Here is a 26,700-nt window from a genome sequence, read left to right on the forward strand (position 1 = left end):
CAGTTTTACTAAAGTATGACTCTTTTGCTGAGGATACTGGTAACCTAATTTCCTTTGATGACATACTAGTGTTTGTCTCCCCTTCTGGGTTCAGTGACGCCTCCGCTCCTGACTCTCCTCCCTCTCACTTTCTTGACCATCTCCTAAGAAACCCTTCCCTCAAACAGGGAGAGTTGAGTGGAGATCTGAAGGAAATGACAAGAGTTCTAGGAGAAAAGATCTCAGGAACTCCTTCAGACACCCCCCCACACTCTAATCTGTCCTCTCTCTAGGCTGGATTAATATCGATTGATACTTTCAACATGAATTGGAGGTTTGACCCCAGTTTCCTCACTCAGAAGCAGGTCTCCATCACCTCTTGCCTTCCTGGAACAACTCTTGGGTCCTGGGCAGCCATTAAAGTTGCTGCTGCTGCTACTGCTGCTAAGTTGCTTCAGTCATGTCTGACTCTGTGCTATCCTATAGACAGAAGCCCACCAGGCTCCCCCATCCCTGGGATTCTCCTGGCAAGAACACTGGAGTGGGTTGCCATTTCCTTTTCCAATGCATGAAAGGAAAAGTGAAAGTGAAGTCGCTCAGTTGTGTCCGACTCTTAGTGACCCCATGAACTGCAGCCTACCAGGCTCCTCCATCCATGGGATTTTCCAGGCGAGAGTACTGGAGTGGGGTGCCATTGCCTTCTCCTATTAAAGTTAGGATTGCTGCAAAGAATCAGCTCTGGAGAGCAACGCACCCTAACTCCCCTGACAGAGCAACTGGGTGGTCAGTCTGCACAGAAAAAGGCCTTTTAAGGAACTTATTTTGAAGTATAAGCACTATTAGCTCACTTTCAGACCCATATCTTGGTCATTTGGGGGCATCCTTTACAATTTGTTACATTTAGAGTGTTGGTCACTTCAGTCATGTCCTACTCTTTGCAACCCATGGTGTGTAGCCAGCCAGGCTCCTTTGTCCATGGAATTCTCCAAGCAAGAATACCCAAGTGTGGGAAGCCATTCCCTGCTCTAGGTGATCTTCTGGACCCGGGGATCGAATCCAGGTCTCCTGCATTACAGGCGGATACTTTACCATCTGAGCCACAAAGGCAATCCCACATAAAGGACATTTAACCATACCAATTAAACAAACGCTTGTTGAGGAGGACTCTGCCTCTTTTTTTGTTGAATTGAGTCAGGACACAGATTCTCTGCCACACCTCTTGCTCAAGATGCACTCTTACAGTTTTCCTGACACCCCCAGTGCTCAGATAGATGCAACATTCCCTCCTCACATAACAAAAACTCAGGCACTAGAAGATCTGATCTCAGCCAGGATCATCCATGCATGCCCCTTCTTCCCATAACATAATCTGAAGATCACAGTTTTAGGCTTAAAAATCAGATCAGGTCGTCAGAGAATTTTTGTTCTGCTTCTAGGTATCAGAGATCATACGGGGAATGAAATTTGATTACCACAACACTGACATTTCTTGGACATTTTCTTGAATTTAGGGGCAAATAGGATAGAGGGCTGGTAATCAGGACAGTCTTATATCCTTGTGATAATCAGACGCATCCTTAGATGTTCTGCATTCACTCAAGAGGGACATAGAAATTAAGCTGTATCAGTGACTTTGTAGTGAACAAATAAGTGAGATAACCCTAACCAAGAACCCTAACCAGATGTGGGGCATGGATAGCTCATTAGAAAGAGCATCAGCTGTTTATTTTGAAGTCTTAGTGCCAGATCCATACAAGTTCATGAATTAGGTCCAATGCCTAGGGAATAAATGGCATTTAATTAGAGAAAGGAAAATGGAAAAAGAAAACAGAAGGAAAGGGCTAAAGTAGAGTAACTTGGACTTCCCTGGTGATCCAGTGGTTAAGACTCTGCACTCCCAATCTGGAGGGCATGGGTTCGATCCCTGGTCAGGAGAATAAGATCTCACAGGCCACACAGCAAGGCCAAAAAAGTAAAATTGAGTAACTAATGAGCTCATATTGAGTCTCCAAAATATATCTTTAAAATATATCTTAATATTTAGGAACTTCCCTGGTGGTTCAGTGGTTAAGAATCTTCCATGCAATACAAGGGGCACATGTTTGATCCCTGTTTAGGGAACTAAGATCCTGCATCCTGTGGAGCAACTAAGTCTGAGCACTGCAACCACTGAAGCCCACATGCTCTCGAACCTGTGTGCCGCAACTAGAGAGTCCATGCGCTGTGCAACAAAGGAGCCCGGGTGGCACAACTGAGACCCAAGGCATCCAAATAAATAAAGAAATATTTACATATCTTAGTTTTTAATGTGGAAGATAGTAACTCAACACTGAAGGGACTCAAGAAAGGCACATAAGGGTCTCATGTCTGAGAAGGGAATTGATGAAAGGTTGTAGCCTTTAATATCTGATGATGAAAAGAGATCTTTCTTTGGGGTGAGTCCCTGATTCCAGTTTTACATTTGTGGAGCAATTAGCAGGACGCCTCTTGGCTTTGCTTGGTCTCCTCTGTTAGAAGAATGCCTCTGATATGTAATATTTGTTTCAAAACCCAAAGAAGCTTGTTTCCTTTTGAGGTTTGCCTTACTTTTTATGCTCTGAAGTTCATTTTGGACCTCAGATTTTGCTCCAAGCAATAAAACTGGTTGGCTTGTACTAACATAATGGAGCCGTAATTTTAGCCAACTCTGGGGGGCGGGGAGATAGTTAAGGTGTGTAGTGGTTTCTGTGGTTTCTATGTGGAGTAGAATTCCCTGCAAAGCTTTTCCATGTGGTGTTTTAATAGCTGTCTTAAAACTCTCTGATGCATGGAGCAAAACTGAATTAGACTCATGTGCTAGATTGCTGGGATGGGCCAAGAAACCAGAGAGACAAAAGAGAAACAATCAAACAGCCTAAGCTCAGAGGCTGTCAGAAGATCTTCAGGACATATCCAAGTTGAAAATTAAAGACATGATCACCTGATTTAACCCATTTTTGCAGGGCTTTCTAAAGAAAATTTGAATTTTTTCTTTACAGGTATTAATATTTTATTTTGCATGGAATTTTACAACTTACAAAATGCTCCAATATATATAAAGCATATATATATGCTTTTTGCATGGAATTTTACAACTTACAAAATGCTTCAATATATATGAAGCATTTTGTAAGGTGTATATATATATAATATATGTGTATATATATAATATATACACACATTTATTTATTGTGTATATACAACAACCTTTGGAAGTTTGTGTTATTAGATCCGTTTTTATAAATGAGAAAATTGTCACAAAGATAGATCCAAGGTTGTTTGGCTGAGAAACTACAGAGGCAGAATTAGATACCATCTCAAAGCTCTGCATATTTATACCAGAACTTCAATAATTTTAATTAGTGATCATAGTTAATTCATGAAGCAAGGATCACCAGACAAGTAGTGTGCATACACAGAAAAGATGTTTCTGGACTGCTGAGTTCTCATCAATGGATATAAGGCATTGTGCTGCTGCTGCTAAGTCACTTCAGTCGTGTCCGACTCTGTGAGACCCCATAGATGGCAGCCCACCAGGCTACCCCATCCCTGAGATTCTCCAGGCAAGAGCACTGGAGTGAGTTGCCATTTCCTTCTCCAATGCATGAAAGTGAAAAGTGAAAGTGAAGTCGCTCAGTCGTGTCCAACTCTTTGCAACCCCATGGACTGCAGCCCACCAGGCTCCTCCATCCATGGGATTTTCCAGGCAAGAGTACTGGAGTGGGGTGCCATCGCCTTCTCCACAAGGCATTGTAGTGTTGTCTAAACTGCAAGAGAATATACTCCCCCTTTCATTCAAATGCTCATTGATCCAGAGACATGGTTCCCTCCAAAGTGCTAAGTGTAGCTGATAAAATGCCACGTACTTAGTTGGCATTCCCATATTAAGAATGTGTGAAAATTCTCTTTAGTGTGTGGTTTTGGCTGCTAAGTTCCAGGAATATTTATTGAATGTTACTATATGCCAGGCACAGGGGCACAGGAGGAAGTTATCTAGGTGATATAATTCTAGCGAAGCCTTTTCCACTGCCCCAGCCCATTGTCTAAAATACCTTCCTCAGCAGGGCATCCCTTTGAGTTAGTCCAGGAGTCACTGTGATTCCTTTGAAAACTGTAGGTAGCTTGGAAAGAAGAAAATACTTAAAAATTTTTTCTTTTAATTTTACCAAAATCTTGGGGTATATTTATCCAGTTAGCAAAATCAACTATTAAGACTCTGAGTTGAATAGGAAGTGATGTGGATACTTTTATTCTACCCAAGAGAATGGATGGGGAATTCTAGAAATTCACCCATCAGGACACAGGGGAGCCAGAATACAGCAGCAACAGGTCTTATCCAGAGAGAGGGTTGCCCTAAGGGTCTCTATCCAGAATAAACTTCAGTCACTTTGCTTTTTTTTTTTTTTTTAACTTTTATTTGCATCTATTTTTTGCAGCATTTATTTCCAGGCCATAAGTTTTTGTTTCTTCAGTTTCTTCTGAGCTGTCTTTTACTTCTGTGCAACCTCCTCTTCTGGTTTAGGAACAATCTGTTCTTTTTCTGTAAGGATAATCTCATTGTGGCCGGGAGGGCTCATGGAGGAATTGATTCGACCAGGAGGTCTGTAAATCCTGCACCCGCGGGGCTTTGTTTCACTTGGACCTGCTCAATGACCAGAGAATCTACATCTATGCCATAAAGTCCAGCATTAGTCTCTGCATTTTTGAGCACATGCAGTAAAACTTCGGCACTTTTTTGGGGCCACCAACCCTTCCCATCCAGACCCACTGTTCGGCCTGTGCACACCTACCAACTCTACCGTTTGTAACAACGGACTGCTGCTAAAGTCACTTCAGTCGTGTCCGACTCTGTGCAACCCCATAGATGGCAGCCCACCAGGCTCCCCCGTCCCTGGGACTCTCCAGGCAAGAACACTGGAGTGGGTTGCCATTTCCTTCTTCAATGCATGAAAGTGAAAAGTGAAAGTGAAGTTGCTCAGTCATGTCCGACTCTTAGCAACCCCATGGACTGCAGCCCACCAGGCTCCTCCATCCATGGAATTTTCCAGGCAAGAGTACTGGAGTGGGGTGCCATTGCCTTCTCCATTTAACTCTAATCCTTGTCTTTTCAAAGCTGATGATGGGTTGACATCTCTGACAGATCTGCGCCAAGTACAAAATGATTTAAAGCTTTCTCCTGCCTCACACTCGCATTCTCTCCCACAGCTCCCAAAATTCTATACCTGTAGAGTTCTAAATATACTGTGTTCATGATTTTTTACCATCTTGCAAAGACCTAAAATATTTTAAAAATATATTAATTAACAAGTTTATTGTTATCAAAAGAAAACTGTTTTACAAATTGACTGTCACTCATGAGGCAGCTGTTGATATTGTTTGGTTTTTTTCTTGGTTCACCCATAAGCTTTCCACACTTGAAAGAGCATGTATGGGATAACTATGTTTGTTCTAATGACTAACACAAGGAGAAGCACCCAAAATAATATCCATCATGATGGCTTTGATTATTGCTAAGTGCTGTGCCGAGAAAGGCTCTCTATAGATTTTCTCACTCAATCTTTAAAACAATCCCAAGCGTAGATCTGTCAGAGATGTCAACCCATCATCAGCTTTGAAAAGACAGGGATTAGAGTTAAATGGAGAAGGAAATGGCAACCCACTCCAGTGTTCTTGCCTGGAGAATCCCAGGGACAGGGGAGCCTGGTGGGCTACCATCTATGGGGTTGCACAGAGTCGGACATGACTGAAGTGACTTAGCAGCAAGGTACTGTAGTTGCCCTTATTTATACATGAGGCACAGAGAAGTTAAGTAACTTGCCCAAGGATGCACAGCTGGTTCGATGAGCTTCAAAAACAGGCATTATGTATCCTGAGGCTAGGCTCAAAGATCACTATGCCACAATGACCAATGCCTTTCCAAGAGGCCACCAGAGTATGAGGCAGCTTCATCACCTGTGGGCAGGGAGTAGTGGGGACCTCCCACTACAACAGCCACAGTGCTCAGGTCCTGAGTGAGGAAGTAACCCCTGAGATGGCCAAGAGGAAAGGAGAGCCTTGGAGTGGGTTGGCCCCGCTTCTACCACAGTGGCCTCTCTGTCCTTACCTCGTCACCTGCTTTTATAGAGCCCATTTTGAAGGATAGTGCTAAAGGCCCGGCCACCACTGAACCAGCCTCAACAGACATTTAATTATGAATTCACATGCCACACGGCTGCACAATGTGTGTTAGGGGCAGGAAGGGGGAGGATGGAGAAAATCTGCTTTGCCCTTCAGTATTTTCTCAGCGACAGCCTTGGCGTTTTAAGTCAAGATCAGCTCTAAGTCAGTCTCAGACCCACAGACCTTCCTGGGATGGGGCCACAGTGTGCTGCTAAATATTTAATAACCTGCTCTTCAGGAGGGAAGCTCTGATTCGTAGCATTGCTATTGCCACAGTGTAAATGCTCCCACCGCAGCAAATTTCAGGCTATCAACACAGCCTCACTGAATAGAGTCAGGAAGCGCTGTGGGCAATCTGATTCAGCACACTCCTGGATGAAGTCAGAAAATTCGGCCAAAGCTGATTTGTTAGAAAAGACCCTGATGCTGGGAAAGATTGAAAGCAGGAGGACAAGGAGACAACAGAGGACAGGATAGTTGGATGGCATCACTGACTCAATAGATGTGAATTTGAGCAAAGGTCCAGAGATGGTGAAGGGCAGGAAAACCTGGTGTGCTGCAGTCCATGGGGTCTCAGAGAGTTGGACACAACTGAGCGACTGAACAACAAGGACGACTACCACACTCTTGGACAAAGTCAGAGTGTGTTCAGAGAGGGTGGTGTTGCTGCAGGAGACAAGAATCAGGTGTACATTCTGGACCTAGATGACCCATTTTATGTGTGGTTCCTTCTCTCCCCACCCTACTCTGATACCTTCCACCCTAAAATCAAGCCCCTAAGAATGTCAAAGGCATCTTAAAAGAGAAAGGAAGCATAGAATTTGCAGCCCGTAGTCAATAGGTGAAAGGGAAGCGGGAACTGCCCACCAATGGCCTTTTTGATGGGAGATGGGAGAAAGTAGGAAGAAGGACAGAGGTGGGAGGAGTCATTTTTTAGTCAGCACGTATGTCTATGTGATTCTCTGGCTTTTCCCTCCTCTCAGAAAGAGCTGCCTCCTTCCCCTAGCTGCCAGTCTGCCTACTGGTCTGAGTCACTCCCAGGAAACAGATCTTAGCAGGGGGATGGCTTAGCAGGGTTTGGCTTCCCACACCCTTGTTACTGACCCCTGATATGAACCATGTTAGATCAGATCCAGTCTGTTTTTCTCCCAAAGGACTTCAAGGTTAGGGACTGTAGGTCCTGCTCAGCCCTGACATTCTAGGACTTTATGATTCCCAGGGTCAGATTTCTTTCTAAGCATCTTCTCTGTTGATTAACAGATATTTACATAGAGAGAGCCCTGCTCTGTTTTGCATTCACTACTGGGCACTATGAGCTCCAAAAGCACATAAAACAATTTTTCCAATCTAAAGGGCTTACAGTCTCCTTGAGAAAATGTGACAGTTCTGTGAAATAATTCCTAAATAAGGAACACTTATAACAGCATGGTGATGAGATGCCAAACTGTAGCCTTTGTAATAAATTGTGAGAAACCTATAATTAAAGAAGCATCCATGTGCTGTGCTGTGTTTAGCCACTCAGTGGTGTCCAACTCTTTGCGACCCCATGGACTGTAGCCCACCAGGCACCTCTGTCTGTGGGGATTCTCCAGGCAAGATTACTAGAGTGGGTTGCCCTGCCCTCCTCCAGGGGATCTTCCCAACCCAGGGATTGAACCCAGGTTTCCCGCATTGCAGGCGGATTCTTTACCATCTGAGACACCAGGGAAGCGAACTTATTTAGTAAAGACAGTCAAACTGCATCCCGGTCCTTTGTATTGTTCTTGTTTGTTACATAGCAATGTGTACCCAATTTTTAACTTATATTTCCAACTCACTTTACAGTTAGGATCCCCTTTTAACAAATATGATTATAGCAGCCAGTTCAATGTAATAAAAATATTTCTTCTTCTGGCCAACAGCCCATACTAACACTCCTTTGCTGATGGAGATCCAAGACTCTTTTTGAAGGAAAAACGCTGTTATGAGAAAGACATTCACAAATCCCTGTCCATTAGGCAGTAAATCTACTTAACAAAAAGGTTATCCTTTCAGCAGAGTATTGACATAAAGTACAGGTTTGCATATCTGCACAGTGTTAAATAACTCTCAACAAAAACCTGAATTTTTCAATGTTGCATTGATTTTATTTGGGGCTTTATAGGGCTTTTTGCTTCATAGAGCTCCACAGGTTCCGATCAGTTCTGGGTAGAGGACTGAGGGAATCTCACCCCGATCATCCAGGACAGCAGATCCCCTGACACTAGCAAAGGACGCAGAAGAGAGTACATGCATATCTGCCCTTGTCATTCCCTGTACCAGCCAATCAATTGTGCTAACAGAAGGAAGAAATCTCACTCTCATTATGGAAAAGCTACTTTTCACTTATTTTTTTCAATTTATTTTATTGACGTATATTTGATTTATAATGCTGTGTTACTTTCTTCTATACAGCAAAGTGATTCAGTTTTACATATATGTATATATATTTATACATATATATACATATATTCTTTCTACATATTCATTTCCATTATGGTTCATGACAGCATATTGAATTAAGTGCCCTACACTCTACTACTTTTCACTTACATTTGAAGGGGTTTTGGTAATTATATTAGAATATAGGAATGCCTAAGTAAAAGTTGGAGAATTTTCAGTGTATGAAAGAAAATTTGTTATGACTCTACCGTGTGTCTCTGGGACAGTGGGTTTATGTGAGCAGCCAGATTCTCTGCATTTACTTGAGTACTTTCTTGCCGTAGGAGTCGGGCATGTGTTTGGGTTAGGGCACCCTCCTGCCAGGCTTCAAATTAGGTGAGGCTGATAAAGTAAATAGAAGGTAATGGATTGTGTCCATTCGTGACTTCATTCCATCCTGGGAATGACTTTATCAATAACTACTCGAGGGCAAGACTTGGCACTAAGCATGTTCAGTAGATGTCTGCCAGCAATAGAAAGCTGATTTTATTCTAAGGTGTTTGAGATGTGCCAGACTGAAACCCTCTTCCCTCACTGTTGGATACATCTAGTGTAGTTTTCCGAAGATGATTAATGGTTTCTTTCTCTAGGCTCATGCTGCTAATTACACCCAAGCTTCTTGAACTGTCTTAATCAAATTCGCACACAGGTAGGAACCCTGCAGGACTCAGGAGTGTGATGAATCAGGTTCGGTGTGTTGCACTTTCATTTGTCCTTTCTGGTCAACACTCATTTTCTCTGTGCTCACTTCGTTTGCTGCCCTGTGAACTCAAGTTTAAGGACTGTGCTTAGTTGCATGTTAGGGTGGGATACCGGTGGAAGGGTGCATTTCAACAGTATTTTGCCAAATTTAAATTGGGTTTAATTTTTTTTCCAAATTAATTTCCTGTTTTTAATACTGCAGCCAGATAGGAGAGATTTGAAATCTACCATTATCCTGAAATACTAAGAAAAAAGTTCAAAATTTATATTTGCCGAGCATCACTTAGTTAACGAGTCTCCTAATTAGACACAGTTGGAAATGATTGCTCTCTCTGATGAGAGTATTGTGTGTTTCCTGGCATCTCGCTGCCCCCTAGTGCAGAATGCCAGTGAGAGCATCCTTCTGGGCAGGCAATCTTTGTGTTATTACTCTCTGATCAGTCCATTTCATGCTTCCCTGGGTTCTGGTGATGTAATCAGACACTAATCCATGATTCCAACAAAGTCCTTGGTCGGTCCTATTTTGCCAAATAGACTCAATTTTTAGAGTAGGTGTTTGGTGGGCTTGAGAGTGCAGAAAGTAGACCTCAACTGAACTCTGACCCCTTCCAATGGAGGCACTTGGCCTAGCTCCCAACGGACCTTGCAGAGAATTCTGAACGTGAACAAATCTCCTCCTGCTCTAGTGCAGGCAGTCTGTCACAGGGTGATCACTGGGACCCCAGGAGTCTCAGTACCTCGCCAATAATCAGAGGAAAAGATTTTGTGTCAAGATGCACTCCTACAGTGCAAAGCAACAAGAACAATGGGCTTTGAGAGAGAGACAAGCTTGGGAAAATTTCCTCAAACTCTTTTAGCCTTTGTAAAATAGTTTTTGATTAAAAAAAAAAGTAATCTTAGACATTTTAAAGTTTTAATACATCATCTATTTTGAAACCTCTATATACTTGAACATGTGATATAAATCATCCTCTATTAGGTATACTGTGGCCAAAATAGCCATTAGGTGCAATTTAAGGATTATGGAAAGGCGCTCAGAACCTAAAGGCTTGCTCTCAAAACTGTTCTGAAATAATCACAAAATTGTGAGCCATGTATGTGGTCTCCATGAAGTTCTGCCAAAATGACCTTGAAACAAGCTGTTTAACTTCGTTGGGCCTCTGTTTTTCCATCTATAAAGTATTAGTGCCCCTATTTAAAGGGATTACTTAAGGATTCAATGAGATAACATATGCCTGACACATGGCAGATTTCAATAATTGTTACCTCCTACCTCCTCCTCTTTCCCTCACCTTTTTTTTTCTTTTTCCGATCTGAAATAGTCAGCACCTGTCTCGAATGCCAGACACTAATGGGTAGATGGTGGATTACGATGCCCTCTTTGTGAATTGTCCCCAAAGAGCTGAGAGGCAGCCATTTCTCGTCACCATTAGCTTTTGAAAACTGGCTAGGAAATCTGTAAGAGGGTGTGGGATAAGCGGGTAAATGTAGCCATTAAAATCTTCAGTGTAGAAACTATAACTCATAGGAACATCAAGGCATTGCCTGTTCAGGAACTTCATCTACTTTCCTAAGGAAGGAAAGATTTTTCTTCTTTAATGATGATTGTCATTGCAGTTTTGACTGAGGGAGCAGACGAGAGGAAAGAAAAGTTATCCAATGTGGAGAAAGGTCGTTTGGTGATTATGGAATTTTTTTCCAGTTATAAATATCACACTTGCTTTTCAGACTCAGGCTATTTGAAAAACAGATGCTCAGTCTTCCTATGGTGAATTAGTCAACAAAAAAAGATTTTAAATCCAGTTTAACAGAAGGAAATGCAGAGCCACACCTACATGCATGCTTGTACATGTACACAAACACAAATACACACTTTGTAGATTAAACAGACATTTTTATGCTTTTATGTGTGTTATTTGTTTTGGTGGCAACACTGGAAATTGTGTGGGTTTTGTTATGTGGTTAGGGTTAGTGAGTTCCCATGCAGAGAAGTAAGAGACATTTAACAATAGTCACTCTTTGATGGTAAAGAAGAATTTGTCTTTTCTCCCATCTATACTCTAGTTCTTATCATTACCTTGACACATGAATTGGACAGAAACCCAGAGAACCATGGAAAAGTATGTGTTTCATTAAATTTCTATAAAATCTTTCCAGATCTTCTTAGACAATATTCTGGAATTGACCAAGGGTGAATTTTACTCTGTTTTTATCAGATCTCTGGAATGGAGCTAGAGGAAATCTTACATATGCCTCTGTCCAACCCCTTTATTTTATAAATGGAGAAACTAAGGTCTAAAGAGGTCACAGGGCCAGGGTGTCCTCCCTTATTATTGTCTCCCTTTCCTGATGAATGTATCACATTTGCTTGGTCCATCTCCCCAAGGCAGTGAGTGTTCAAAAGCAATAGACCTGATTTGCATGAGTTTGGCTTTCCTGGAGAAGGCAATGGCACCCCACTCCAGTACTCTTGCCTGGAAAATCCCATGGACAGAGGAGCCTGGTAGGCTGCAGTCCATGGGGTCGCGAAGAGTCGGACACGACTGAGTGACTTCACTTTCACTTTTCACTTGCATGCATTGAAGGAAATGGCAACCCACTCCAGTGTTCTTGCCTGGAGAATCCCAGGGATGGGGGAGCCTGGTCGGCTGCCACCTATGGGGTCGCACAGAGTCAGCCACGACTGATGCGACTTAGCAGCAGCAGCAGCAGCAGCAGCACCACATCATGGGAAAGTCAGTCAATTCCATTCCTCATTTCCTCCAGAGAATTGCTTCTTCCCAACAAAATTATAATAGAAAGGGATTACTGAATAAATATATTGTTTTTTAGTAACTTATTTTTTTATTTGATGAAACATTTCATGTTCAAGTTTAAAACTGCAGCCTATTTCTTGAGAGTGAAAAGAACTCGCATATGAATTAGCAATGAGAGTGTTGTGTTTACATTAGGAGGAGAATATGTGTTCTAGTTCGGTGCTTTACAAAAACTAGATCCATGGATGGTGAATAGTGAAAAATATTTTACATCAAAAACTCTGGGATTGAATTTTACCTCATGTAAAAAAAGCCTATTTGGCAACTCACTCAATATTACCAAACAATCAAAAAATACTTATCAAGCTCCTCCTATTTTCCTAGCAGTGTTTAGAGTCTTATGATGTATCAGGGAACAAAACAAAGATTCCTGCATTGGAAATTTTACATTCATGCACATATGTAACATACAGATGAACTATTGCTTTCCAATACCAAAGTATTATTGCACAGCATTATAGTGAAAATGTGTCATTAAAAAAATTAAAAACTGTCTTCTTTAAAATGTAGGTCTCATTTCTCAGGGAAATCGCTTTTTGGGCAAGTTGCATGAAATTTGGCACAACACTGCCGCCTTGTGGCTGCTTGAATCAAAAACCCACATACACCATAAGGTCAGCCTGTCTTTAAAGTAAGGTTTCTAGGACTGTTACCCTGTTTGTCAGTGGAAGCCTCTGACACAAAATTACCTCGCCAGGAGTACTTAGAACCTGATTCCTTCTGATTTTGTCACAGAACGACTGGAAGGGCTCCATCGCTTTTGTCGTTGGAAACCGGATCGAGGACGAGGTTCTCATTCGCGCTCTCACCCTCGCTGTCCAAGTCCCTCAGCGCAGACTCTTCAGTATTGTCTCCTGGCAAGACATCGTCCAGCAGGTACCTGTCCCTTCTCACCCCGACGCCCGTTGGAGACGTCTTTCTTAAAATAATAAAGTAATGAAATCAATAAAACTAACACATTCTTGGGCGGTTTGGTAAGTTTGGGTGCATGACTTTGCTGAAACACTTAGCTAGAATAAATTTGGAAAGATCTAATCTGGAAGTGGTTGTTTTTTGTTCGTGAATGCTGCCCTTTCAGCATCCATTCATTCAACAAAAATGTCTGAGGTCATACTAGGCTCCATGCTAGGTTTTGTGAGGAATTATTTAATAAAGGTCTCAATAGCAATAAAAGACTAAACTATTTAATGTTCCAAGGAAGGCCATAACTAACTGGAAAAACGAAGCCTCCAAAGAATCCTAGCTGTCAGAGGTTGGAGGAGAACAATAATGCAGAGAAGTTCTATCAGATGGCACGTCCTCATACGATTACTAATGGCTTACCAAAGTGGCTATAAATATTTGCACTAACTGATGGCTATCTCTTCCCCAATCCCTCAAGTCACCTAGGTACTTAAAAGGAACATCTATCTAAGTATTCTTTAAGTAAGCCCTACTTTTTCCTTATGAATGAATTTTCTTACAGGTCAATGGATCAAGTGCACTTTTTGGAAGTACATCTAAAAAGGCAAAGAAACCTGTAGGTGGTAATAATGCTCCCTTATATTATGAGGTAGGTAAATGTGTTGATTGAAGACATTTTTGTAATTTTTTAAAAAACAAGAATTGAAGTAATAATTTTATAGTCATTTTTTTAAAAAAATTAATTCATTTTTTGACAGCAAATCCCCTCTCATTTTTGGGGCTGTTTGTTCCTAATGTTGGGCATGTAAAAAAATCTATTTCCCTTTTAACAAAATCCCCCTTTAGGAAAAAAGTTGTCCCACATTGTCTATACTATCACTGTGTCCAATTGAAGACTATAAATCAGCAATGTGTATATATGAAAGTGTTGGGTCATACTTTTTTATGGTAATTACTGAGTGTGTGATGGTATTAAAGGGGGTCGTGTTATTGGTGTATTACAAAGTGTTAGTTTCACCAAAGAAGCAGCGTAAAAATGCCCCAGAAAGTGCTTCCTGCACATGACAGAGAAACAACTGGAATAATTTTCCATCCATTTGTGAACTTTGTGTACACTTCACATTCTACTTTAATCAGTGTGAAAATAACAATAATCTTCAGATTAATGGTCCATTCCGCTTCTAGCAGATGCAAAAATCTGGCCTGGCTGGCCAGTGGGTTTGTGCAAAGGACTTAGAACTCAGGCTCAGTACAAGGGCTTTCCTCTTACCCGGCCTTGTTAATATCCAACTTACAAGAAACTGTAAAAATCCAACAATTAATTCGAATATCGCTTAAAATTTGTCAGGAACTATTTTTATGACTCTGCTGACCAAAAGCATAAAGATTTGGGGATCTTTCAAAACAAACTTGTTTGCACTTTATTTCAGTGATGACTAATAAAGTTTTTATGTGTCTCGGTTCTTGGATGGTTTCATAATAGGCTCTGTAGTGTTGCCTGAGTACTATCTGAACGAGCTCCCCTGGATTTATTTACGACTGCCAATACTGTGGGTTTTGTAGCATTAACTCTTGCTGCACTACCCCTGCTGTCATGAAAAACTCGTTCTGCACTGTTAAGGTCAGAGAACGTGCCTTCTATCTTTTGTTAGGATGTCCCACATGTGTGTGCACAAGTTGAAACATTATGTGATACCTGGATTTAAAATATTGGAAGTTTTCTTCTGAAGTAGCCATAGAAATCCACGTCCAATTCTCAGGCCTGGGATCAATTAGCCCCCCCTCCCCCTCCCACCCAAAGGACTCTTTCTTCTTCAAAGATGCTCAGAGAAAATCAGGGATGATAACGGGCCAGTTTTTACATCTGATGTGGACAGGCATCTTGACTTGGATGTGGGATAGCCCGATGTTACAGACCCAGAGTTCAATTAGAAAGCCATTCGTCTCCAATCTGTGCTGTGACTCTGAGGAGGCTTTACTCGGAGGAGGTCCATCTCACATCTGGCTCCCCCACATTCTTCCAGGGGAGCATTTGGGCAACAAGCTTCCCACACCGGCTCACAGAATGGTTTCAGAAGAAAAGGGAAGGCAGGATGTGCACCACAGAGATGGACATGGGGTGCACCAGACCTGCATTAATGTCAGTCACTGTAGCAAAAGTGGATCCAATGAGGGCTCCTGGGTAGTGTCAGCCAAGGCCAGCATGCACACCTGGGGAAGAGGGCACATCTCCAACCTTAGTCCCTCCATACTTACCAACCTCAGTCCCTCCACACTCAGGACCTGTTTTGGCCCCTCTTCCCAAGAGAAGTGAAATGCTACAACCAGTGCCTACTGAGAGTCTCAAGGCAGTTAGGAGTGGTGGCCATGAAAGAGGCCCAGAAGCCAAACTCTTTGAGGACCTCTGGACCTTCCAGGCATGCAGACAGCCTGCTCTTAGCTCTACTTCTGCTTAAAATCTTTGGAGAAGGCAATGGCACCCCACTCCAGTACTCTTGTCTGGAAAATCCCATGGACGGAGGAGTCTGGTAGGCTGCAGACCATGGGGTCACGAAGGGTCGGACATGACTGAGCGACTTCACTTTCACTTTTCACTTTCATGCATTGGAGAAAGACATGGCAACCCACTCCAGTGTTCTTGCCTGGAGAATCCCAGGGATGGGGGAGCCTGGTGGGCTGCCGTCTCTGGTGTCGCACAGAGTCAGCCACGACTGAAGCGACTTAGCAGCAGCAGCAGCAGCAGCAACTAGGACAGTGGCCGCAGGTGAATTCCTCAAGAGCCCGTTTAGGAAGTCTTGTATTTTTCTTCTCAAAGGAAGAAAAGATAATCCAACAAAATTACTTCTGTTACATGGGAAATTCATAGAGTTCTGTTTCCTTTTAAATCTCCACTTTGGAGGAGGGAGAACTCAAAATAGATAATATAAAGGCTAAGCACTGACACTGACTTCTATTTGTAGGATACTCTCATCAGCCTTAAGTCAGAGCCTCTTCATTCCTACTTTAAACACAATTCTAACCTATTTGGCTTTCTGGTTTCCCAAACTGCGGTCGATTAGGAGCAGAGCATTCAAGGGAAACTTCACTCTAATGCAGTTGATCCATGAGTAGTAAAAGAGTGTCAGAACCACATTACATATTTCCAATAACGACTTGAAATGTCGGGCCAGCAAAGACCGCATTCCACAGTGATTTGCTCAAGCTTTCATTTGGATGGCTCGGTGCTATGTACACACAGCCTCGTTTTGAAATTATGTAATTTCCCCCTGAAACTTGAGAATTTCATCTAGCCACCATACTGTGTTTGTGAGATAGTCTTTATTTATAAATTATCATTCTTTGAAAACATGCTTAGGTTTCTGCTAATGTGATTCCACAGAGACAGCGGTCCTCGTGTTCTTTCGCCTTCTCTTTAGGGAAACTGGTTTTGCTCTGGAAGGAACTACTCCAAAGACCCATGTGGGAATGGAAAGAGAATTTGCCCCTTTGTATACGGTCTCAGGAATGTTAGTTATCACTTCATCGTTCTAGTAGTAGTACTGGTAGTATTTCATCATGAGGATGAAGATGGTTGTGATCCCTTATACTGGCATTACGTATAATTTCCACCATGTAATTCTATATGAAGATGTGTACACATATGAGAATGGATATACAGACATTTCTTGCATTATTAGCAGCCAGTTTTACTAAATGCCAAACAATAAATACATTCTTGTTCAAGCACTAGGTGTCAGACTATCTAGACAGTGGAAGGAGTGGAATATGAATAGTATACAGATCCTAACCTCAAGAAGTTTAAGGATTAGTTACGGGGGAAAAAAGAAAAGAAAATAGACATGCCTGACACAGAGTAGGTATTCAGTATACGTTTGTTAAATTGTATCACACAATGCAGAAAATTGTCATTGAAGTCTATCAAGGAGAAATGGAGTGTTCTGGGCATTTCACAGAAGATGAGGTTAGGTTAGCCTAGGTGGTGAGAGCTAGAGGAGCCTTGCAGAGAAGGTGGCATTGGAAAGGAAGTGGAGCTGCCAGTTTTCATCTTCTAAATATATTTTCCCAATTGACCCATACTATAATTAAAATTATATGCTATATATATACGTACATATATATCCCCATTTTACATAGAGGGCAATGGAAGCATAAAGAAGGTAGGAATTTTAGAAATTAGAAAATTTGAGGAAATTGGATTTGATGAATTTACCATAGTTAAATACATAGCCTCAGATTTTTGCACTTTGCCACATACCCAGTCTTTTTTCACTGGGATCAAAGCTGCCCACCCTTGGGTAGAGATAGGTCCTGACTTTCGAATGTGGGGACATTCTATATAAAGGGAACAAACAGCTCAAGCAAAGGAACAGGAAGGGAAGAGAAGACAGACTGCACATGTACTAAATTTGTCCTTACATGGTGCCATGTGTACAAATTAGGAATGTATATGTGTATGTACCTGTACATAGCTTAATTACAACTTTAAAATCCTAAAGGTGGAATTTTATGTAAAACCATCTAAAACACTGGGAAAAAAATCTATGCTTTAATATTCATGCCTGTGTTTAAGTTTATTCTCTAAATGTGCACAAATATTTTTGTGTGTGCTTCATGGTCCACATAATGGACTTCTCTGGTGGCTCAGATGGTCAACAATCTGCCTGCAATGCAAGAGACCCAGGTTCAATCCCTTGTTGGAAAGATCCCCTGGAGAAGGGAATGGCTACCCACTCCAGTATTCTTGCTTGGAGAATTCCATGGACAGAGGAGCCTGGCAGGCTAGAGTCCATGGGGTTGCAAAGAGTCAGGCACGACTTAGTGACTTTCACTCACTCACTCATTCATGGTCCAAAGAGAGAATCTGACCTGTTCATTGGCCAGTATACTCAGTTCTGACAAAAACCAAAAGGAAAATATTGATGGACATTCAAAGCCAACTGAAATGTTATCTATGAGAAAGCTCTGTGTGTATGATACATGCAAAAAGTCTCCCATTTGTGACTAAGGTATCTGAGCATTTATAAGTTCAGCCCAGTTCAGTTCAATCACTCAGTCGTGTCCAACTCTTTGCGACCCCATGAATCGCAGCACGCCAGGCCTCCCTGTCCATCACCAACTCCCGTAGTTCACCCAGACTCAAGTCCATCGAGTCAGTGATGCCATCCAGCCATCTCATCCTCTGTCCTCCCCTTCTCCTCCTGCCCCCAATCTTTCCCAGCATCAGGGTCTTTTCAAATGAGTCAGCTCTTTGCATCAGGTGGCCAAAGTATTGGAGTTTCAGCTTCAACATCACTCCTTCCAATGAACACCCAGGACTGATCTCCTTTAGGATGGACTGGTTGGATCTCCTTGCAGTCCAAGGGACTCTCAAGAGTCTTCTCCAACACCACAGTTCAAAAGCATCAATTCTTTGGTGCTCAGCTTTCTTTATAGTCCAACTCTCACATCCATACATGACTACTGGAAAAAGCATAGCCTTGACTGGATGGACCTTTGTGGACAAGGAAATGTCTCTGCTTTTGAATATGCTGTCTAGGTTGGTCATAACTTTCCTTCCAAGGAGTAAGCATCTTTTAACTTCATGGCTGCAATCACCATCTGCAGTGATTTTACAGCCCCCAAAAAATAAAGTCAGCCACTGTTTCCACTGTTTCCCCATCTATTTGCCATGAAGTGATGGGACCAGATGCCATGATCTTAGTTTTCTGAATGTTCATTCAGCTTTAAGCCAACTTTTGCACTCTCTTCTTTCACTTTCATCAAGAGGCTCTTTAGTTCTTCTTCACTTTCTGCCATAAGGGTGGTGTCATCTGCATATCTGCTGCTGCTGCTGCTAAGTCGCTTCAGTTGTGTCCAACTCTGTGCAACCTTGTAGATGGCAGCCCGCCAGGCTCCGTCATCCCTGGTATTCTCCAGGCAAGAACACTGGAGTGGGTTGCCATTTCCTTCTCCAATGCATGAAAGTGAAAAGTGAAAGTGAAGTCGCTTAGTCCTGTCCACTCTTCATGACCCCATGGACTGCAGCCCACCAGGCTCCTCCGTCCATGGGATTTTCCAGGCAAGAGTACTAGGTTGCCATTGCCATTGCCTTCTCCCTGCATATCCCTGCGTATCTGAGGTTATTGATATTTCTTCCAGCAATCTTGATTCCAGCTTGTGCTTCCTCCAGCCCAGCGTTTCTCATGATGTACTCTGCATAGAAGTTAAATAAGCAGGATGACAATATACAGCCTTGACATACTCCTTTTCCTATTTGGAACCAGTCTGTGGTTCCATGTCCAGTTCTAACTATTGCTTCCTGACCTGCATACAGGTTTCTCAAGAGGCAGATCAGGTGGTCTGGTATTCCCACCTCCTTCAGAATTTTCCACAGGTTATTGTGATCCACACAGTCAAAGGCTTTGGCATAGTCAATAAAACAGAAATAGATGTTTTTCTGAAACTCTCTTAGATGTAAAATTTTCAGACTTTGACATTGTGGCTTTGATAAATAAGAAAGAAAAAAGTACCAACTGGTCAAAGGGATCATTTACCCAACTTATCTGAAATCAGAGTCAGCTGTCTTAAAAGTTTTGTATTGCGCTCCGTAGTTCTTATTTCATAATGGTGATTACTGTACCTCACTATGGGAAGCGAGACTCTGTCCACACACAGACTGTGGTTTATGTGCCTGTCTCTGACTTATTCAGAAAAGACAAATCGGGTCACTATACAAACAAAATCCCAATAGTCTGCTGAAACAAAGTCATCCATAAAGAATAAAGGTTTTTATATCCTCATTTATGGCTCACTTCAAAGAATAGTCAATTCTATACAATAACAAACATGGACAGTCCTAAACTTCATGTAATACATTGCAATTTTACAAATACAAATAATTATTAATTTTCCTCTTTACCCCATCAGTAAAAAACAAAACCTTTTTTCAAAGTATATTAAGATGGGCTTTTCCATTAGGAAATAATTTGGGGAGATCATTAAATGTGGAAAGCCTTTTGTATCAACCAAATGCAGTTTAAACAAGTATAGGATGCAAATTTTTATATCTTCAGATCTAATTAGTTTCACCACATTTTTAAAGACACTTTTCTAGTACATTGGATTAGAACCCCCAGAGGTAATAGTTCCATTTTTGATCCCTACTCCTGCGTGTGTAGACATATTTCTCAAATTTTTCCCCAACATGTATTCATAATAACTCACAAGTAAGGACAGAGGCTTAATTATTATCTCGTTTCCACCCTTTTCCAGATTCCTAATGTGAAACTCATTCCTTAAACAGTGCCTTGAATTAAGTCTATTTGATAGAATTGTAAGCCCTTGTTTTGGGGGGTGGCCCTTGTCAAAATGAAAAATGGAAAACTCATGCTTCAGAGATAGGAACAAATAATATGTGAACACATTTAAGAGGTTTGAAGTTATTAAAATGGCAGATCTACTGGGAACAGAGAGAGCAGTATGTCATGGAAGGAACGAAGGGAAAGCGAGACAGGAAGCATTCTCTGGCCTTTTCAATCCTGTGTTTTAAAACAAAACTAAAAAATTCAGGAAGAATTGGAAGGTAGCCAACCTAATGCCGTTATTTCATAGAGCTTAGGGACACACCAGGAAATTACAGGCCAGTTAGTTTAACTTCACTTGTAGGGAAAGTATTAAAAACTGCTGCAGGAGATCAAGTAAAAGGATGCTTAGAAAAGCACAGCTTGATTAAGACAAGCCTGGCCAACGTGGTTTTCGGAAAGCGAAGGTCATGTCTTAGGAACTTGTTGAAATTCTTTGAAGCTATTATGGCCAGTATAGTCTTCAAAGAGCACAGAGAGGCCCAGGGTCTGCGTATCTTTTCTGTCCCACATCAGTCCTTCAGGGATGCTTAGAGAACATGGCCCACATCAGGGCCTTGGCACTTTAAGGTTTAGAAACCACTATCAAAATAGCAGAAAATAACCTCTGATGGAACATTTTGAAAGCTGGAACCAATTAATACAACCCGATATTTATAAATGTAAAATAATGACTTGGAACAAAATTTAGGAATATTGAGCTGTAACAAAGAAGTACTACGCTGGGACTATAAAAACAATCTAGGGATTCTTGTGCCAAAATGTGAGCTTTGGAGGCATTTCTCACCCAAAGAAGGGAAAATGAGGAGAAATCACAATACTAGAAATGTTTATAAAAAGTTATGAAGAGTTACAACTGAAAGAATTTTGTTAGGATGGGGAAAAACAGTCAGATGGGTTATCAACTCCGAGCCTCCGCGTTTTGGAGGCCAGAGCAGTCCAGCAGAGAAGGTAGGCCAAGCTGGTAACTGAGGAGCAGAAGGTCAGTGCTCCTGGGGTGAAAATATGTCTGCTTCTCACATCAGAAACCTGAAGTTCTGTTTTCAAAACAAAGCACAACTCAAGCAAAGACATCCAATTCGTGCCCCCAGCTCTCTCCCACCCCGCGGCCCAGGCAGCTGGCCAGGCCTATGTAGCAAGTAGTCAGAAGTCAAGAAGGAGGCAGGTGGTACCCAAAGTTGAGGACCCTGGGAGCCATCAGCACGAAATGCACATGTGTGAGGATTGGGGTGCTGGTTAGGACCTTGGTCAGTGGGAGAACTGCTGGGCAAGGCAGGAATCCAATCAAGGATTCCAGGGCACAGATATTAGTGGAGGAGCAGCCACAATAATAAAGCGAGGTTCAAGCGGCAAAGAGTGGCCATCATTGCTCTTGCTCGGGTGGGTTTGGAGCCTCTCCAACATGTTACACTACATGCCTACCATGATTGGAAGGATACTGGAGAAGGAATCATAAAGACAACCTCATCCGATTCTTGTATCTAAGACTGCCAGTAAACCCCCTTTATGTATGGTAATAGTAGTTACTGTCCATCAAACACTTAATTTGTACCAAGCATTGTGTGCTAGGTGTTTAGTATCTATTAACTAACCTAATCTTCTCAACAACTTGCCAGGAGATAATGAGAAAATGATGAAAGTGAAACTCAGGCAGGTTAAGTACCTCATTAATTTGGAAGCCTTTTTTCCTTCCCTGATGGCTCAGACAGTAAAGCACCTGCCTGCAGTTCAGGAGATCCGAGTTCAAGCCCTGGGTTGGGGAGATCCCCTGGAGAAGAAAATGGCAACCCACTCCAGTACTCTTGCTTGGAAAATCCCATGGATGGAGGAACCTGGTGGGCTACAGTCCATGGGGTCACAAAGAGTCGGACATGACTGAGCGATTTCACTTTCTTTTTGTTCCTTCTGCTTGTCTTACACAAAAATTGAAATTAGTTTAGATTCTACAAGGGGTAGTTGCGATTGCACATTTCTTGAATACAAGCTCCTGTCAGTAATGAGAATTAACCTCTAAGTAGTTCTGTGTTTATTACTTTTCCTACTACTCAGGCAAAAACAATGAAGATATACTAGCAGATAATGAAGGTGCTGAAAAATTTTAGTTATTTTGAGCCATGTTGATGAGTGGCTTCTGCTCAAATGTTTGGATCAAGAGAAATTTTTAATTCTTACAACTAAGATTTATATGGTTAAGGCGACTGAGTCTTTTCCTTGGAAGAAAGAAGGAAAGATGGGAAATGAGAGAATGTAGTGCAAATTTGTCAGAGATGAAAGTGTAGAAAAAAGATGTATCTGCTGAAACTGAAGCTCTAATACTTTGGTCACCTGATGCAAAGGGCCGACTCATTAGAAAATGAGTCGGGAAAGACTGAGGGCAGGAGGAGAGGGGGCGACAGAGGATGAGTTGGTTGGATGGCATCCAACCAACTCAGTGGACATGAGTTTGAGCAAACTCCAGGAGATAGTGAAGTACAGGGAAGCCTGATGTGTGGCGGTCCATGGGATTGCAGAGTTAGACATGACTTAGCGACTTAACACAAACCAATGACTGAGAGCTTAAATTCATCTCCAGAGTGTCTCTTACTAGTTTGATGAGCCCTGTACCCAGGAGTTAGATGCACTGATCCAAACCAGACTGCATGGGCCCATATGCAGGTTCTACTACTCATTAGCTATGTAATCTTGGACAAATTATATAACTCTGCTGTACTTCAGTTTTCTCTTTGTAAACTCAGCATGGATGATGCTGTCTACCTCATAAAGCTGTAATGATGATTAAATGAAACAGGAAATAGAAAATAGCATAGTGCTTGATCTAGAATAATGATCCAATAAGGGTTAGCTGTTATTATTATTTTTAATTTCTGTCCTCGGTTTTAGTGATTGTTGCAGTTTTGTATTCCAGAAAACATGAAAGAATTGAAATACCTATAAACAGGGATTTTTAATTTTTGTGTGGTAAAAAATACATAAAACTTACCATCTCAACTATTTCTAAGTGTACAGTTCAGTAGTATTAAGTATATTTGCACTGCTGTGAAGGAAACCTTCATGACTTTTTCATCTTGATAAAACTGAAACTCTGTATTCAGTAAACACCTCCTCACTTCCCACCTCCAGCTCCTGATAATCATCATTCTTCTATCTTCTTTTTCTAAAAATTAGACAACTCTAGATACCTCATATAGGTAGAATCATATAGTATGATTGTTTTCACCTTTAGGGACTGGCTCATTTCACTAAGCATTGTGTCTTCAAGGTTCATCCATATTGTAGCAAATGTGAATTTCCTTCTTTTTTAAGGCTGAGTAATACTCCATTGTATGTATTTACCACATTTTATTTATCCACTCAGTCAGTGGTACACAGGGACACAGCTTTGGCTAAATGATCAAGTGATAATTAAGGTTTAAGAAATGCTTTATTTTATGCATTGCACAAATATTTGAATTTCCAGTAGTAGTAGTGTTATTTGCTCAGTCATGTCCAACTCTTTTCAACCCCATGGACTGTAGCCTGCCAGGATCCTGTGTCCATGGAATTCTCCAGGCAAGAATACTGGAGTGGGTAGCCATTCCCTTCTCGAGGGGATCTTCCCAACCCAGGGATCAAACCTGGATATCCTGTATTGCAGGCAGATTCTTGACCATCTGAGCCAGCAGGGAAGCCCATTTCAAGGTCTATCATGTACCAAATCTATGGTTGAGTGTATCTTAATGTATAAAACGGATATAATTTCCTGCCCTCAGAGAATTTACTTTTGAATGGGAAAGGAGAGATTAAGCAAAAATCAAATAAACAAACAAATACATACACTATCATAAGTTGCAATACTTGCTTTACATCAGAAGGAATTACATGGAAAAATACTTTCAACTGAGTGTTTGGAGATAAACTGAAAGATGAAAAAGAGCCAAGTGATAAGAGTCAGGGAAAATTATTCAGGCCGAGGGAACAGCTTGTGCAAAGAATTGGAGGCAGGAAGGGAACAATGTCAGCCTCTCAGAGGAATAAGAAAAGCCAGTGTGCTTAGAATTTCATTAAAGAGAGAAAGTGTGATAGAGAAGTGGGCAGAGGCTGAATCTGAAGGAATTGATAGGTCCTTGTCTCCAGGGGATCTTCCCGACTCAGGGTTTGAACCCAGGTCTCCCGCGTTGCAGGCAGATTCTTTACCATCTGCTGCTGCTGCTGCTAAGTCACTTCAGTCATCTGGGCCAAGAGTATATTAAGGAGGAAGAATCTGCAGGATGGGTCCCTGAGATGGGAGGCGGGAGGGAGAAGAAGATGTTGGGGTGATTTCAAAGCCCAGAACTGAGAAGCTGAGTAAAAATATCTTCTTCAATATAAAAAATTGAAAAAGATTAAGTTTGGGGAAAGTGTGGAAGTACAGTTTGGAGTAAATTTTATGTGTCTGAGAGATGTTATAGAGGAGAAGACAAAGAGGAAGTCAGCTTTTTTAGTCTTTTTCATTCTTTGTATCTTTGCCTGTCTAGCACAGCGCTGATTCACTGAAGAGGTGTTTGTGGTCTGAAGAAACCAACTCGTTAATGAAGGACTAGTGAGAGTTATTGGAAGGCACAAATAAGACACAATGGACCATTTCAACAGCAGTCGTTCAGGAATATTTCCTGGGTACTAGAGGCTTTGGTCCCTTCCATTTCCTCTTTTTTTTTTGGTTCCGTATCCCACACAGTGGTTTTCTAACTGTGGGTAACAGCCTAGCGGTTTACACAGATATTTAGTTGGTGGCAACTGTGTGTATGTATGTGGTTTGTGTTGTAAATATTTCTTCTTGCTATAAATATAGGTCCGAAAAATTTGAATAAAATAAGACCCTAGAGTCCTCTAAGCCCATTTCATGTTTCCTTCCTTTTGCATCTCCCTAGACTGAAGATGATGGTAGATATTCATCCCAGCTCAGTCCTCATGCAGCAGACATTTACAGAGTGTCTATTACAGTCTGGATAAATGGCAAATTAGGCCTGGGCTCTTCCCTCAAGAGCTGGTAGTCCATCATGTTGTAAACAATATGTTTGTTTCTTGCTATTTCATGACATTTTAATACCTTGTAGCAAGTCTGATGTACAAGTTATAGATTTAATCCCTGGCTATAATAGAATCTGTTATTCATTGAGACCTGTGGCTGACCTCACTTATTGTTCACGACTTTCAGCCAAAAGGGTAATGGTCCCCAGACAGGGTATGTTGGAAAGACGAAAGAGGGAGGGGCGGAGCAGTCACCAAAATAGTCAAAGATGCACCAAAGATACAGACAGCCTTGATTCCTTAGAGGCGGAGAATGTGTAGCTGGAACTGAAGTATGGTAACAATTTTCATGCTTCTACATATTTTTAGTGTGACCTCTATTTCTGAAATTCTCTCTCCTGGATCCTTGGTAGCAAGGAAAGGAACAAATACCAAACTAAAGATGATAGAATAGACTAATAGAAATTCATTTGTATTTACTGAAAAGCAACTGCACATATTAACTCAAAGAATATTAATTTTAAATAAGTGGATTTCAGATAGCTATTTATATATTAAAATCCATCCATTCTTCTATTTCACAAACATGACTAGCCAAAAAACCCCAAAACACTCAAAACCGATTAAGTATCCTGATCATGTAAGTTATCTAAAATATAATTTCTATATTGCTTCAAAAATATATTTAAATACATAATTACAAGTTTAAAGGTTTGAAAAATAGAAAACCAGTCCTACAAAAATTCTTTCCTGGAAAAGGTGAAATTGTTCAATAAATCTAGTCCTTTAAAATTGTGTCTTTCAACTTCATCCTTATTTGGATAACAATGCTCATTACCATTTGAAATCTATAGAGTGCTTATCATGAGCAAGGCCAATAGAATACCCGGCAGAGTACCGTGTGCTTCATCAAACATTCCCAAATGAACAAATTTATTATTATTTGTGCTAGCCTTAATCAAGTCTTTATATGAAAAAGACAAACTCAGTCTGGGCTCACTCACTCATTGGGAAATATTTAATTAGATGATATTGAAGATGATAGGAATGCATAATTAGTTTAGTTATTCTCAACTCTTACAGTATTATTCTTCCATTTATTGCTGGAGCTGCAGAGAGACAGAGCACAGGCTAATAACATGTAACCTAGTCACAGGCCACCACTGCTGAGTCCTACTAATTTATGAGGAGCTAGTCTTGTATTACATTCTCAAGGATTCATTTTAGGAATATTATTGAGAGGGGGGGAAAAAGGATAGATCCTATCTGGATTTAATGCAAGGGGCTAATATATTACTTTTTGTAACTACTAAAACTTCAAGGACTGACAGCAAATT

At 41.3% G+C, this 26,700-nt stretch overlaps 2 protein-coding genes across 2 annotated transcripts in view; both read left to right on the forward strand.

Moving 5' to 3' along the window:
- The window catches only part of LOC129654864 (sperm-associated antigen 17-like), a 257,575-nt gene extending 232,455 nt beyond the window's left edge, over positions 1-25,120 (forward strand). The window contains exons 2-4 of the mRNA XM_055584607.1: positions 12,870-13,010; positions 13,600-13,686; positions 24,871-25,120. Of these exons, the coding sequence (XP_055440582.1) occupies positions 12,870-13,010; positions 13,600-13,686; positions 24,871-24,936 (294 nt within the window). The 3' untranslated portion in view covers positions 24,937-25,120. The remainder of the gene's footprint in view (positions 1-12,869; positions 13,011-13,599; positions 13,687-24,870) is intronic.
- The window catches only part of LOC129654860 (sperm-associated antigen 17-like), a 330,465-nt gene that overhangs the window by 97,773 nt on the left and 205,992 nt on the right, over positions 1-26,700 (forward strand). The gene's annotated exons all lie outside the window — the stretch shown is intronic.

Source organism: Bubalus kerabau, chromosome 6, assembly GCF_029407905.1.
Source record: "Bubalus kerabau isolate K-KA32 ecotype Philippines breed swamp buffalo chromosome 6, PCC_UOA_SB_1v2, whole genome shotgun sequence".
Lineage (NCBI taxonomy): Eukaryota > Metazoa > Chordata > Mammalia > Artiodactyla > Bovidae > Bubalus > Bubalus kerabau.